This window comes from Podarcis cretensis, assembly GCF_951804945.1.
Source record: "Podarcis cretensis genome assembly, chromosome: 11".
In the NCBI taxonomy this organism is placed as follows: Eukaryota; Metazoa; Chordata; class Lepidosauria; order Squamata; family Lacertidae; genus Podarcis; species Podarcis cretensis.
Genome location: NC_137180.1, coordinates 26501491 through 26517617, shown reverse-complemented (window position 1 = coordinate 26517617; position 16127 = coordinate 26501491). Strand labels below are relative to the sequence as shown.

The window sequence follows — 16127 nt, the reverse complement described above, 5'->3', positions numbered from 1 at the left end:
CAGACTCAAGTGAAACCAGGCAGCATGGGAAATGGGGGGTGGGGGGAATCCTTCCTGGCAATCTTCATATAAACATGATGCAATTTTCTAGCACAGACAATCTAGCTAACAACACTGGTTGGGGGGAAAGGATATTGGCTAGGTATGGAACTTTAAATAACACAGATAATGTATAAACCAGAATGTTAGGAATCTGATATACCTAAAGATATTTAAAAAGATATGTCAGTTTGATAATCTATCAAACATTTCTGTGGGAGAATTTACCAATCTGTAATTTTTCCTCCATTTCCTGGCTAATGCAGTTCCAAAAAGCATACAGTAGGGGAAAAAACACAACCACAATTGCAACTGGTTCACTTCCAGATTGTATTAACATTCTGTAGAATCTAGTAAAAAATTGAATATATTTCCTTTCAAACTGGTTTCACTTCGGAATTTCTGCTTCCTGTAAATGGAAGGCTATTAGTAGCAAATTTCAGAGGAGGTAAGTACACCACTTTTCCAATGCTAAATAATGCTAAAATAATCCTTCCTAAAGTTATGCTTCCACCCCCCCATGGACAGCCTTCCAGAGGCAAGGGGCCTCATTTGCCTGGGTTCTGAAATGCCTTGTCAAAAAAAGGCATTGTTGTGTAAATTTAAGGACTGCAACAGCCTGTGATTTATGTCAAGAGTTCCTGAGCAGCCAGAAGTTTTGAACCAAGTTGGCTTTTAGGAATAACTTCCTATTTCTGCTCTTTGTCAAGCTCACAACAAAATCTTGCAGTCTGTCTGCCTCCTCTGCCTCTTTCTCTTATCTGTTTTTTTTCTCTCTTTCTCTCTCTTTTTCTCTGTGCAGGTGATTTCTATTCACTCATTTCCAAGCTGCTAGGAGAAAGGGAAGATGTTGTTCATGTGCACAAGTATAACCCTACAGAAAAGGCAGAATCAGATCTTGTAGCAGAGATTGCTAATGTAGTCCAGAAGAAGGATCTTGGTTGGCCTGATGCCAGAGAGTTTTCCAGTAAAGATGAAAGGGCCAATGCCATTCTTGTCAGAGACAGAATCCACAAATTCCACAGATTAGAATCCACCCTGAGGCCACCAGAGAACAGGCACCTTGCTTTGCAGCCACCTAAACCTGGCAGTGGGAACTGGGAAAAAGAACGTACAGGAGGTGGGTTAGGGTTGTGTCTTTTTATTTGAAAATGTTACCATACCCAATACTATAAACTACTCTGTACATTAGCAAAATTGGAAGAGAACATCAAATGATTTTTTTTAAAAAAAAATGAAGTTGTACATCACGTTCCTCTCTTACATCAGCTGTTCCGATGAAAAATTCATTTTGTTCAACATAAGAGTCAGTAATCACTGAAGCAATGCTCACATTATCCTTCCCATTTGTGGCAAAGGTTTAGTAAGTTTTGTTTCATGTGTATGTTAGTTGTCTGCTGTACAGTTTAGTGCTATGTATTATGTGACAGATTTATTTGATACATTATTGTATTTCATACTTTATTTCTAAAAGAAAAGACTACGGTAATTTAGTATCAGAAGTTTTATTTTTGGTATATAAACAGAAAACCTGAGCTGGAATTATTTGTTACATTTTTCTAAACTGAGTAATCCAACTTGAACATGGTAAATTCAATTATTTGACTTTGTTTTTCTTACTGTGCAGCTGGCTTTATTACACACTCTCCTGTGAGGGTAGTTATGCCCTCTGTATTTTTCAGCTTGAATGCCTTGTTGACTAGTAACAATATGTTATGTGCATTTGTATTATATTTTCATTGTACTTCTCTCTTTCTAAATATGAAACATTATAGTTACTTCTTAAGTAATTTTCTAGAAACATAGAGCTGGGATAGGCAATGATGGCATGGAAATAACTACTCATGCGGTAGTTGTATGAGTCATGCAACATCAGTGGAAGGAATTTAATGACATTGCAGCTCTTCTTTCCTAATAATAAGATTTGTACTGATTCTTTCCCTTTCCCCGAATAAGGGACAAAGAGCTGCAATTCATGCAAATACCTTTGTCCAAGGATATGCTGTTTGTATAATTAGACCACCCTTATGAGCAATTATTTGGATAAGTAATTGCAATGGCGCAATTCAGACATCATACCTAATAACAGTTTGTACTAACCATAGCTGAAAACCCAAACCATGGTTCAGAACTGTTTGTCTGCACCAGCTCTGCCATTTTCATACTGCTCACCTTAACACATTCACTCTGTGTTGTAACAGCTTATGAAGGCAGAGAGGTGGATGTAATTGTGGTTTATCGATTCAGACACCATGCCAAGCACACAGCTTGCAAACCATTATGAAACCATGATTTTTTTAGCCAGCAAACCAGAATATGGTTTTCCAATCCATGCATCATGCCAAACTATAGCTTAAGCTTTTTAAACCATGGTTTGGCATAATGTCTTGAGTTGAGCCAATATCTGTGTTGTCTTTTTTAGTTTGAGAGAATTTCAGCCAAGATTCATGGTACAGAACAGTGACACTTGCAAATTTGCAGCTTTAAATGATGAACAATCTTCCTGGTTCTGATTTTCTATTTGAAACATTAGTGTGGAATGCTTCCTGTTAACCTGGTGTTAATGTATGCTGTTTTAAATGACCACCAAGCCTTTGGTACACTGTGGAAGTTTAATAAGGTATCTGTGAAACTGCTTGCCTGTTTTTGCTGCTGTTGACAGAGGAGAAAAGAGGGGCAGTGCTTTCGATTTCAAATTTCTACACACTTATCTGAGAATAAGTCTCATTGAACTCAGTGGGGCTGACCTCTGGGTTAATAGGCATAGGATGGTGCAGACAATTCTTATTTACTATGGGCTGTTTTCTCTGTTCTACCAACAAGCAGCCAACAGAATACTTGATAAATATAATTTGAAACTGAACTCGACTGAATTTAAGTCACAGTGGGTATGTTCCACTTCCACTATCAGAGACAGTATGCCTCTGAATACCAGTTGCTTGGAATTGCAGTTGGCCAGAGTGCTCTTGTGCCCCTGTCCTGCTTGCAAGCTCCCCACAGGTATCTGCTGGCCACCGAGAGAACAGGAAGGTAGACTAGATGGGCCATTGGCCTGATCCAGGAGGCTGTTCTTGTGTTCTTGTGGGAAAAGTGGTTTTCAGATTTAATTATGCTGGTGAATGCTAGTGGAGTGAACAAAATACTGGCTTTTCTGTCGTATTATTGAAGAATGCTGATTACAGTAAGATATCTCCTCTGTGTGTCTGGAGAGGGGAATATTTCATTGGAAGCTATAAAAGCAATATTTGTGCTAGGACTATTAGAGTAATTCCATAATAGATTTTGCTTTTGGTTTGGAATGTTTTTTCCTTACTTATGATTATCATCAATCCACCTATCTATTATTTATACCTTTTGCTGTACAAATCCACAGGGCTGAGCAGTAAAGGGTTTATCAAATAATACAGGACTAGAGTTGTGCAAACCCCCCCAAAAAACCCCTAAGAATTATACAGTATTTAGAAGCTTTATGCAAATTTATATGAAATTATGGCAATTCAAATCAGCCTAATTGTCTAGGTTGATGGACTAGATTCTTTATTAGCCGTTATCACCCCACAAATATAGTGTGAAATGATTTTTTAAAAAAGGTATATATGACAAATGGTGTTAATACTATGAATATGCTGAGGTCTCTTGTGTGTGCTTTTCCCCCACCTCTCAGAGAGAAGATGGCCAGACTAGATACTAAACAGTAAACAATTACAAGGATGATTTATGCTAAATTTGCTTACTTGGCAATAACCCATTCAAATCAGTGGGGCTTACTTCCAAGTAAACATTCATAGATCACGTGTTTGGTCCTTACAGTAATCCTACATTTTATTGGAACTGTATGTCCCAAGAGTAGCAGCTTCAAGCAAGTCAGTAATTTAAAATCTCTTACAGTATCCTAAAATATCCTGCATTAGGCGTTTCATTAAATAAATAAAATGTGACAACGATGACTACTACTACTACTACTACTACTACTACTAATAATAATAATAATTGTGGATAAATATACGTGGGCCACTGCACTCACTTCTGACTACATGCTTGGAATTGGCTTGTAGGTTACATAATATTAATGCATGTAAATATATGTTTTATAAAGCACCTGCTGTTTACCAGGTGTTGTACACAGATTAAAGACAAGACACACTATTACAATCTAAAATAGATTATACAAAAGGGAAAAGGTATGAGGGGGGGAGAGAAAAGCAGAAAACTCAAGCACTAATTATTAAAATTGCAAAGTTCTTATAATGCCCTACATGGATTGAGTTCAGGGGCAGGAGGCGCCAAATGACAGCTGATCATTCAGCCAAGCTCATGAAATTGCCTTTCTTGGTCCACCTCTCACTCTGCTTCAGCCAGGAGTATTATAAATGACAAATTTGAAGGCTGGAAATACTGGTATTCATAGCATAAGCCACAAAACAGGAGCTTCTGTATTGGAAGCTACATGCATATTTACGCTTCTAAAGGGAGAAAGTGTTTCATGGTTCTAGATGCTGCTGCTGATCATAAATATCTTTTTTTCTAAGGCTTCTTTTTCGTACAGTCGTACCTTGGATCCCGAACACCTTGGTACTCAGACGTTTTAGCTCCCAAACGCCGCAAACCCGGAAGTGACTGTTCCAGTTTGCGAACGTTTTTTGGAACCCAAACGTCCAACGTGGCTTCTGCAGCTTCCGATTGGCTGTAGCAGCTTCCTGCAGCCAATCAGAAACCACACTTTGGTTTCCAAATGTTTTGGAAGTTGAACGGACTGTATTGTTATATGAACACATTGTAACTATTATATTGCATGCAAATATGTTGGTTGGAGCTTGTTTGATTCTATCTTTAGCCATTGAATTATTTACTTACCTAATATTTTTATATCTGCGTGTAAACCTTATTCTCCTTTTTCAGATTTAAACATAGAAGAAGTAGTTGATTGGCCTGGAGTAAACCTCAGACTCGGGCAGGTTTCTGGGCTGGCCTTGGATTCTAACAGTAACCTGGTCATCTTCCACAGGGGCGATCATGTATGGGATGCAAAGTAAGCAAGCAAGCACTTGTAAGCCAAAAAGTATATGTTCTTCAGCGGCTCTGTATGTGTCTCTTATCTCCCCGCTCTGTGCTGGCTCCCTTTGTGAGGCAAGCAACATAGCAGTTTTTCCATATAGGCTGGACTATAGTGTCTTGCACATGGGACGCGGATGGCACTGTGGTCTAAACCACTGAGCCACTTGGGCTTGCCGATCAGAAGGTTGGCGGTTCGAATCCCCGCGACGGGGTGAGCTCCCGTTGCTCTGTCCCAGCTCCTGACAACCTAGCAGATCGAAAGCACGCCAGTGCAAGTAGATAAATAGGTATTGTTGAAGCAGGAAGGTAAAGAGTGTTTCCGTGTGCTCTGGTTTCCGTCACAGTGTTCCATTGCACCAGAAGTGGTTTAGTCATGCTGACCACATGACCCGGAAAGCTATATGTGGACAAACGCCGGCTCCTGAAAGTGAAATGAGCACCACAACATCATAGTCACCTTTGACTGGACTTAACCGTCCAGGGGTCCTTTACCTTTACTTTGTGTTTTGCATTTCCTGGTTGATGTTAAATTGTATATCAGTAAACTAATTCCAAATTAAGCTTAATCATTCCTTACAGCATTAATATAATGAAGAATCATGAAAAGTTGCTCCAGGAACCTGTGTGTTTGGTATAAGGGTGATTTGACTCAGGGTTACAAGCCTCCCCTAGCTTCTCGAAGAATGGAGGAGCGGCCATTTATCCTAGATTCTCTAAGCTAGAATCCTAGTGGGTAGTATTCAGCTGTTTTATCCAAAGGAGAACCATTGAAATGAATGGACCTAGCTTAGTCACATTCATTCATTTCAGCGGGTCTATCCTTAGAGATATTTAGTTGAATGCCACTCTACTAGTGTAACTTGGTATTGGTAGCAACTGGATGGGACTTATTTAGCCTGCAGTCTCCCATCTTGAAGCCAATCTCCTGACTACAATATCCCATCTATTTTTGCTCATCCTGTTATTTTCTTCATGTACCATCTTGCCTGATGAAGAGTTCTGAAAGTTGAAAGTTTGCTACAATTTTTATTTCCTTGCTTATAAAACATTTATGCTGCTTTATGTAATAAAACTCTAAACAGTTTACACAGAAAACAATAAAAAGCAACCTCGATATCAGTTCGTATAAAATGACAAACAGTAGCATCCCTAAAAACTAAGGCAAAAACTTTATATCACAGATAAAACTGAGCAGTGTACAAAACAATTTAAAATGGATAGAATTAAAATGAATTACTTGAGGGAATACAATTTGTGGAGATTTGGTTGGTCCTAATAATGGTATAGCTCAATTGTGAATTTTGGAGTTTTCCCCCATTATTAACCCTTATGGGTACCTTTGCTTTATTTTATATTTAAGTTACTGAAGAAAATTTGAATAAGGCATCTGCATACGAGTACACATTACTAATAACAGGAAGCTTTTAGAATCAGGAAAATGTTAATTATTTAAAGGAGCGGATTTCACCAAATATTTCCTTTTATTTTGTGATAATAGGCCTCTATTATCAAGCTTGCCTAAATATATGCACATAACCATAAAATTAATGCAAAGTTATTAATTGGGTGTAATGTTCTTTACCCATCATAAATGTGCTCAATTATCAGCCTTAGGAACTCTCTTCATTCTTTCTGGTTGATTGCTTCCCCATCATACAACAAGGAAAGAGGCAAACAAATTATCAGGGCTTCAGGCACTGCACAGAATGCTAGCAGTGTATTAATAATACATGCACATAAAAGCTGCATATCCCTACAAGCAAATGCAGCAGACTGCTTGGGAACTTTAGGCAGTTTAATCTTGTGCTGTAGAACACTTAAGTGCAAGATCTAGAGATGTGTGTCTGTTTCCTGTACTCCCCCAGCTTTCCCAAATTTGCAGAGAACATGAGGTTTGGCAGAAGGGGTGCTTAAATCACCATCTTAGAGTGTGTATGATTTTTTTGGGATGGTCTCTGCTTGGGTGTGAAGAAGCAGATTCAAGGGAGTTATGCCAAATAACTCTGGCAGGTGTTCAGATGTCTCAAGTCTGATTTTAGTCTGGAAATTACCTTTGCATTTATGTTATCTATCTTGAAAACCATCTGGAAGCTTTGTTCTTGCAAGTTCCAGTGTAAGATTTTCATTTCCCCTTATTGAATACAGTGTCTCTTGAACTTCTCTATGGTTCATTTTGCACATGATGCTAAGCCAAAACATGGCCAAGTGTGAGCTCATGTGTGTGGGTTCTTGGAGCAAAAATTGCAACCACTTGCTGCCCTTCCTGGAGCTAAGACATGGTTTGGCTTAGCATTAAACTGTGAGTCTAGGTTTGGACATATCTCACCCCAAACAAACCACAAGCCGTCAGTCATCCTTTTCTTTCCTCACCCACCCCATTCCAGAGAGGTATCAGCTCTTCAAAATATATGCTAATATTGTTAATCCGTTCACACACAGCTTCAGTAGAGAAGCTGAATTAGATTTAGGATTCTTGAGATTAGTTCCTGTCTTTGCTATGGACTCTTCATTCTTATTCCCAGGCCTCACTCCTTATAGTAAAAATGGGAATGTGGCCTGGCTCCTATGGGAGAGAGAGAAAGAGGAATTGCAAAACCTTCAAAATAAGTAGTAGCTTGATTGTGTGTAAAAACTGCCATAGGTCAGTACTTAAGGACCTTATGGGTTTATATGAATATGATAGTCATCAAAGAAGATGAGTTTATTATCATTTAATTGCCACTGTTACTGCTTGCTCCTGCCTACTGCTTCATTTCTTCATGGAAAATAGCTATATTTTTAAGAGCCTACCATGCTAGGGAAATAAGATTGCAGAGCATAAGCAATAAATATTGCAGCACTTTATAATCTTCTTTAAATCTGCATTGTTAGCTATCCTTTGTTGTGTGTGAATACTCAGGTTTTGGATATTTGAAAGTAATCCTGAAAACTGCTATTAAATCACAGGAGTAGTTCCTAAAGCATATTGTCCAAGAGTAGTCTAACTTTTTAAGATGCACCTGCTACTGTTGCTCACCCTTGTGATCATTCCCCATGCTCATTGCTGGTGGCCTGACCATGAAATCACAAGACTCCAAAACAGGGGTCAGCAAACTTTTTCAGCAGGGGGCCAGTCCACTGTCCCTCAGACCTTGTGGGGGGCCAGACTATATTTTGAAAATAAAAGAAAAATGAATGAATTCCTATGCCCCACAAATAACCCAGAGATGCATTTTAAATGAAAGCACATCTTCTACTCATGTAAAAACACCAGGCAGGCCCTACAAATAACCCAGAGATGCATTTTAAATAAAAGGGCACATGTAAAACCATGCTGATTCCCGAACCATCCGCAGGCTGGATTGAGAAGGCGATTGGGCCGGATCCGAGCCCTGGGCCTTAGTTTGCTACCCATGTGAGTCTAAAACAATCACTTGTTTTTAACTGCATTTCTGTGCAATATTAATAAATGGTAACTGTTCTGGAAAGCCTGAGGTTACAAAAAACCAGATAAAAGGTATTTGCAACAATATTCACTAAGTGCATGATGGATATTTTTAATTAAAAAGTGCTGCAGATTTCATGTGCAAATAATTTTAATAAAGAAATCAATGTATTAATCAATGAAGTACAACCAGTTGAGTGGCCTGCCACTTTTCTTAATTGAAAGCTATAGCATAAATATTTTATGTGGGGCTTATTCTTTTTGTTGTTGCAATGTACAGGGTTAATAATTTGGTTTGCAGACTCATCTAAAGTCATAAAGCAAGCCTCCTGTTTTTAAAAAATCAATCCCTATAAGCACTTAGAAGCCAGTTAAATAAATAAACGAGCAGAAAAAATATATAGCTCCCAGATTTTGGATGAGAATTGAATTACAATTTTACATGTAATTAGATTAAATGCTATTTACTTTCATGGGCATAGTCAGTTAACACTGTTTCAATCAATGCTAAGCACTTATGCTGGAATGCTTATAAAGGCTTCTTGCACTGATGGAGAAGTATAGCTAATAATTTCTCATTGGGATAACAGTATGAGTGCCTTATACTTATGTAAATGGATCACAATGAGCCTACTGTGAATTTCAAAATTATTGATACTTTAATTCTCAGTGTAAAATAGACTGGGGGGGGGGGGCAAAAACTAGAGCTCATTTTGTTGTGTCAACTGTCTGTATAAAATAATCAAGTACAGCAGCAGTGGCAGACCACTCTCCCTTCCCTTGCATTTTTCCTCCTTCCAACATATACACCTGTTTTCGGTGGTGGCATTTGCAGTGGTTTGCTTATTTATTTTAAAGCCAGATATATGTAAGCAGCAGTGCTTAGAGAGATCACTGAGAGTGGGGATATTCTCCCAAGTGCTCAGGAAGCATTACATTTCCTCAGATTTGGTTTTAGGAAACACTGGAGCATGTAGGAAAACTTCCTGTTTCATGAGCACCTTAGATCTGCAGCCTGCTCTGGAGCCACTCAGAGCTCACTATTATCCAATCTTACAACATCTTTCCTGTTCCTACTTGCTATGTTAATGGTGCACTTGAGGCTGCAGCAGTGAGCTCATGTGAGCATACCTCCTGGAAATGAAATGCACAGTCCAGAAGAAGAGGCAGTGTGCAGTAAGATTCTTGCTTCTCTGTTTGGGAAAGGAGGAGAAGGAGGGAAAACCTTTTTTAATGTGCTACACCCTGGGAGAATTGCTGTTTCTTTGTTTTTAGATAGCAAGCTATATTATTAAGACACGCATATGGTATGGCAATGTGTGCGCGCCTGTGTGAGTGGAGAACCCACATTTGTGCCACACCTGTTACTGGCATCCACCCAAAGATTCTGAAACGTCTTTACCTTGTATATTGATCAGTTTTTCTTTTCTCTGTAGTTCATTTGACAGTGGATACATTTATCAACAAAAAGGACTTGGGCCCATTAAAGAGAGCACTATTCTTGTACTAGATCCCAATAGTTCAGCAGTTCTTCATTCCACGGGAAGAAATCTGTAAGTCTTTCTTATTTTTAAAATTCTTATGTTTGCCTTCCTTGTGCTGAATAAGTTCCCCACTTCATAGCATTATATCTATATCTATATCTATATCTAATCTATCTATATCTATATCTATATCTATATCTATATCTATATCATCTATATCTATATCATCTATATCTATATCTATATCTATATCTATATCTATATCTATATCTATATCTATATCTATATCTATATCTATATCTACTGTTTTCAAACATTATTAACTTTTCCAGTGTCTGGAAATAATTTATGTCCCTTCCTATCTGCTCACTGTTTAATGACCCAAATGAACCCAACTCAGATAGAAAGCAAATATTCTGTCCTCAAGAGGCAGAAAGACTAAAAAGGTGTGTTGTGCTTTCCTATTAGAATGGTAGGATAAATGGGAGAAAATAATACCTGCCCCAAGCTGGAAAGTAAGATACTAAACACCTACTCGCTGGTTTGGCTATAAAGTGTTTGTATGGAGAGTTCTGCTTTTATCATGAAATGAAGCGTGGGGTTGAAACCCTCCCAACAATCTGTTGCTTGAAGACCTTTTTCCATAACTGCTTTACTTCTGGTAACATAAAAGCAGTAGAACATGGGGCTCTCGTCAACCCCACCCCATCTCATGGTCTCATTTAGAGATAAAAATTGATGCTGTCCCCACTTTGTAGCCAGACTAGTGAGTACATATTTAGTAGACACTTGATCCAAGTTTTCCTTCCTTGGGCAAATGCAGATACATCTAACTGAGGTTGGTGTCTTCATGATCACTCAAAACTAGCCTTAACTGAATTTTTAGCCATGTTGGCATTACAGCAAAAATAGTGTCATATTTTCCATGGAATAACTGTGGACATGTAGGTGGCATTTATCTTCTGGAGCCGAATAGTCTTGGTGTTTGCCACTTTTGTTTACTCTTTCTAAATGTGTGCTTGCATGTCTGGATTTTGTGTGCTTCTCATCTGCAGAAAAACATTTTTGAAAAGTCTGGAGGAGTGCTGCCTGCTGAGCAACTAATATGAAATGTACTTGGGTGGGAATAATTTGTTGGGATGAGGAGCTTGAGATGTGTCACTAACTTCCTCCTCTGTGTGTCAAAAAGGGTCTCAGAATATCAGATCCTCAGCGTTAAAATCCAAGAAGACTGCTTCATTATTATTATTTTTACTATTTATAAACAAGCATATTATAATAAAGATGGAATTATTGGTATGCAATAGAATGCCAAAGAAAACTGAGCTTTGATCCTACATAGTGCAAACATGGAGATTTTCCTGTCTCCCTTCCTGCTCTTCCCAAAGAAGCCTTTTTGAAGAGTTAACAGCACAGAATACATACAGTGGGAAATGATCCCAAATCTAGCAAAACCACCTTGAGAAAAGGCTACCCTTCACTGACAGCACACTCCATTTTCTGTTCAGTTCTGAGGAGAAGCAAGAAAGTCTAGTGCAGCAGCTATCCCAACAATGCCCCCGACCCCTCATGAGCCACACAAAATGTGCCTGTCTGTATGTTATCTAAGTGTATATGTAGTATCAATTTTCTGCAAAGTTTGGGTAATATGTCTATTAATGTTAATATGCTGTTTACCTTAATTATGAAACTATGATGCTATGCGAAACTGCTTTTCCTTACTAACATTTCAACCTTGATTGTTTTTGAGACCCACGTCTTTCCTCCCAGCAAGGTAACACATAAAATGACCACTAAACCTGAAATAATGCCCAGGCGAGATTATATCACTCATCACAAATTACACAGCACATTTAATCCAGTAGGTGCCCAAGGCGCCCACGCAGCCATGTTTCTCACTGTCGTTAGAATGGCTGTGAATGTACTGAAGTGTTGTGTTTTCCTGAGTGCAGCACTTATGTTTTACTGTTAAAAAATTTGATACCCCCAAACAACAGTGCTACCATGTGGGAAGATGCATGGTATGGAGTACAAATACAAAATCAGCACAAAATAATATCCTTTTAAAAGAACTTATTCTTTCCTTTAAGGACACAACAGTGGCTTTTAAAAATTTGGACCAGGAAACATTGGACAGGGGGATTGAAAGCTGTCTGTCTCTTCCCATGCTCATGTTGAGTGTTCTTCACTCTTCAACAGGAGAAGAGAACAAAATTTAGGGTGTGTACACACAAATAACAACATAGAGTATTTCAAAACTGGCCACTGGGTGAAGGTTAGGATGAAAGTCAATAGTAGCACCAAATTAAACCATTTACTCAGGAATGACAGGATAATGCAGCCCAAAAAATAACAGGCATTCAGGGTTCCAGTAAATTAGGATAAGAAGATTTCCTTTATATAAACATCAATCCAGGTGTTTGTATGGTAACTAAACAGAACAAATTATCCTACCTTGTTTCCCTGTTGCTTAATGTAGTTTTCCTTTATTTTGTTTTCAGGTTTTATTTACCACATGGCTTGAGCATAGATCATAATGGTAACTATTGGGTGACAGATGTAGCTCTTCATCAGGTATGCACAACTAGCTTCCAGAAGTACCGTACTAACTGTGTGACTGAATTTAGCTAGCTTCTCTTGTTAACAACTTGACAGCATGATTCTTCTCAGACTTGGAGGGATATTTGCCAAATGTTCCACTGCTTCATTTAGCACAACGACCATGGATTGACATGCAGAAACGCTACTGAATTAACGTTGTTACATGTCTGATGATGGATTTCTTTATTGGGTTCATGAATATTAATGTATACGCAACTGTTCTCTGGAGAAAGACATTTTCTAGAGGACAGGCCTACGATGTGATCTGCAGCGGGTTGTGCAGGTCTACCTATAATATATGATTAAATGACCTGGAACTTTTTGCCCTTTTATATTGCTAGGTATTCAAACTGGCATCGAATGGTGCGGAATCTCCTCTGTTGTCTTTTGGGAGGGCTTTGCAACCTGGGAGTGACAAAAACCACTTCTGCCAACCCACGGATGTGGCCGTGGATCCAGTTACTGGCAATATTTATGTATCGGATGGCTACTGCAATAGTCGTATCGTCCAGTTCTCTCCAGATGGAATGTTTGTCATGCAGTGGGGAGAAGGTACTGAATAGAAAGCTGTTGATTCAATTAGTAAACCCACCCTTTCCCTAAATAGCTTATGGTGCCCCACAAATAATACTGTCTAGAAGTTTGGGTACACCTTAAGTCTCTATGAAAACAATTAGACTTAAGTGCCTATGAATAGGCCTAATGTTACCGTGTACAGTGGTACCTTGGTTCTCAAAATTAATCTGTTCCGGGAGTCCTTTCGACTCCCAGAACCAAGACACAGCTTCCGATTGGCTGCAAGAGCTTCCTGCACCCAATCAGAAGCTACACTGGACGTTTGGCTTCCAAAAAATGTTCGCAAACCAGAACTCTCACTTCCGGGTTTGCAGCGTTTGGGAGCTGATTTGTTTGGGAGCCAAGACGTTTGACTACCAAGGTACCATTGTACATCTATTTAGCTTCTTGTGGAGAAATTTCAAAGTCCTCCTCTTACCAGGTTTTGTTGCATGAAATTCAGTTATTAACACCTGGCATTGTGGATAGGATGCTTAATGCTTTCAGTGCACAGTTTGAAATCTAATATGTTTGGACCATAAACCATTTCAGTGTACAGTTTCTTGTTAGCTTAAAATATCAGGATTTCTCATTGTAAGTAGTGAGCAGTTGGACTTTAACCGGATGTTTTCTCCTTTCAGAGAGTTCTCTTGGACAAACTAAACCTGGCCAGTTCAGCATCCCCCACAGCTTAACACTGGTGTCTGATTTTGGTCAACTCTGCGTAGCAGACAGAGAAAATGGTCGGATCCAGTGTTTTAAGCCAGAAACAGGAGAATTTATTAAAGAAATCAAGCACCCACTGTTTGGAAGAGAAGTATTTGCAGTTTCATATGCCCCAGGTAATAACTTAAAAAACAACAACACCTAATGTCATGTATGAGAGACCTGCTTTGTTTCCTTAAGTGATTGTAGAAATAGTATTCTTAACATAGCATATTATTAAAATAATAAATGTACTTAATTTGAAGGATTGAAAGTTCCATCAGCTCCTTTTTAAGCCTCTGTGGCAATCTTTTTGTGGTCCCAGGCTGCAGTTTGAAAGCAGCAGTTATCTAACTTAACCACGGTTTTATAAAAACTGGAGCTAGGGTAGGAAACTTGAGCCTTCTCATGTTTAAATTTAAATTAAACTTTTCTCAGGTTTAATTACAGAGATGCCTTAGCCTACTTGTACAATAGAAATCCACTTGCACACCGCAAGTTCCAGTTTCTTTCCCCTCCTTCCTGTCCATGTCTACCCTTAGAGAAGATTTTGGGGGTGTGCAAGAGGGATAATTTTAGAAGTTTTAAAATTATATTGTTTTAAGATCTGTTTTCCACCCTGGGCTCCTTTGAGAGGAAGAGCAGGATATAAATTGAATAAACAGTGGTGCTGGTGGTCATGGTAATTGTTGCATATGCCAACTCGATCTCACTGTTTTTATATGAGATTTTTAAACCTGTTCTCTGTCTCACTATCATAAACAGTAATAGCTGCCAATATCTAAATGTTAAAGGCCTCCTCTGAGACAAATGTTTTTTAAATACATACCACCTTCTTCACTGGCGGCTGCAGATTCAAAAAGCTATTTCAAGTGTCATTAGAGAGAACACAAAAATATTTCTACACCAGTAGAGGAAGAAATTAGAAATTTTAACGTGAGAACAAGAATGCTGGGTAATAAACCTCTTAATTAAAAATTGAAGCATAAAGGAAGAGAGAAAATTAAAAGGGCAAATATTACAATACAAAAGTACAATATTGCCTAGAGAATATTTGGTACTGAAAAGTTTGCAATAATTTAATGAGCAGTGTGAACATAATTGCAGTATTTGAGAAACAGAAATATATACTAAAACTGTTTTTTAGAATCATATTTCAGCTTTGTAAATATGTGCTGAGGTGGTAATTCTGCTGCATCTTGTTCAGCCATATTGCATTGCTTAATTTCCCCAAAAGGAGAAACCTACTAGCAAACCATTCACTGTGGGAAGGGGGTACCCCAAAATTTATTCACAGAGGAAGCTCAGTGTGACTTGGAAATATCACGATTTGCACTCTTGACACCTTTTTCTACTTCAAAATGCATCTATGGGGTAAATAACTGCTTTGAGGTGTGTTTTGGATCAGACCTACTGTGTGGGAACGAAGAATTAGATCCTGTTCCCCCAGAGTATCACCCCTCCTCTAAATGGGTCTCCCGTCCCACAGCTGCTGTTTGTACTAGGAAAGGATGCTGGGAATTCCGTGACAGGTGTAGTTGGTCTCTGTAGTTTGTAACAGAGAAAAGCACGCCTTTCCTGGAGCCAGTTCTCAGCCCAGAAGACTGTAATTACAAGACTGTCATTGCGTACGAAAACAGAATAGAGTCTGCCTAAATATGCCAGTAGTGGCAATGTTTTCTCTTTAGGGAGAACTTTTTCAATTGAGGAAAATATCTCTGTTGGAGAGGCAAGTAGAAATCTAGTAATTAGAAGATAGCTGTAAATGAATGTTCAAAGGTGTGAAAAGGCTAGGAACAAGAGTCACAGCTTCTGGTACATTACACGAAATACATTACAGACAGGTGGGCCCATATAAGTCCTTGTTCACAAATCATGTATAACTAAACCATAGTCTAAAATTGTTATTGTTGCTTTAATTGACTTATTCGTTGCACACTACAAAAAGGTTGAAAGCCAGAAAGGCACAGTATGTAAAACAATACATTTCAGTAAAACCATTCTGATAACAAATTCAGCGGAAAAACAGCAAAAACATCAGCAGAAGGAATATATCATCAAATGCCTAGAAGAATATATGGTTTACAATAGTTTATTGTGCCATATAAACCTAACGATAGAAAACTAAAACAAGAACATTAGCAAGTGAACCTCTTGGTTATTGTAAGATGCACTAGAGAGAAATGATAACTACTGAATGTCTGGAAGAATCTGTAACAAGTCTTTAAATATATGCTATAGTTTTTTTCTGGACTGATCTTTAA

General features: G+C 38.5%; 1 protein-coding gene across 7 annotated transcripts in view; it reads left to right on the top strand.

Moving 5' to 3' along the window:
• PAM (peptidylglycine alpha-amidating monooxygenase) overlaps positions 1-16127 on the top strand; it is a 125859-nt gene that overhangs the window by 91854 nt on the left and 17878 nt on the right. For 5 of the 7 annotated variants that reach the window (XM_079995399.1, XM_079995398.1, XM_079995400.1 and 2 more), the window contains exons 15-20: positions 842-1159; positions 4939-5068; positions 9955-10071; positions 12504-12576; positions 12945-13155; positions 13800-14000. In XM_079995399.1, coding sequence (XP_079851525.1) covers positions 842-1159; positions 4939-5068; positions 9955-10071; positions 12504-12576; positions 12945-13155; positions 13800-14000 — 1050 coding nt within the window. The remainder of the gene's footprint in view (positions 1-841; positions 1160-4938; positions 5069-9954; positions 10072-12503; positions 12577-12944; positions 13156-13799; positions 14001-16127) is intronic. The other 2 variants (XM_079995402.1, XM_079995401.1) reach the window with 1 other exon arrangement.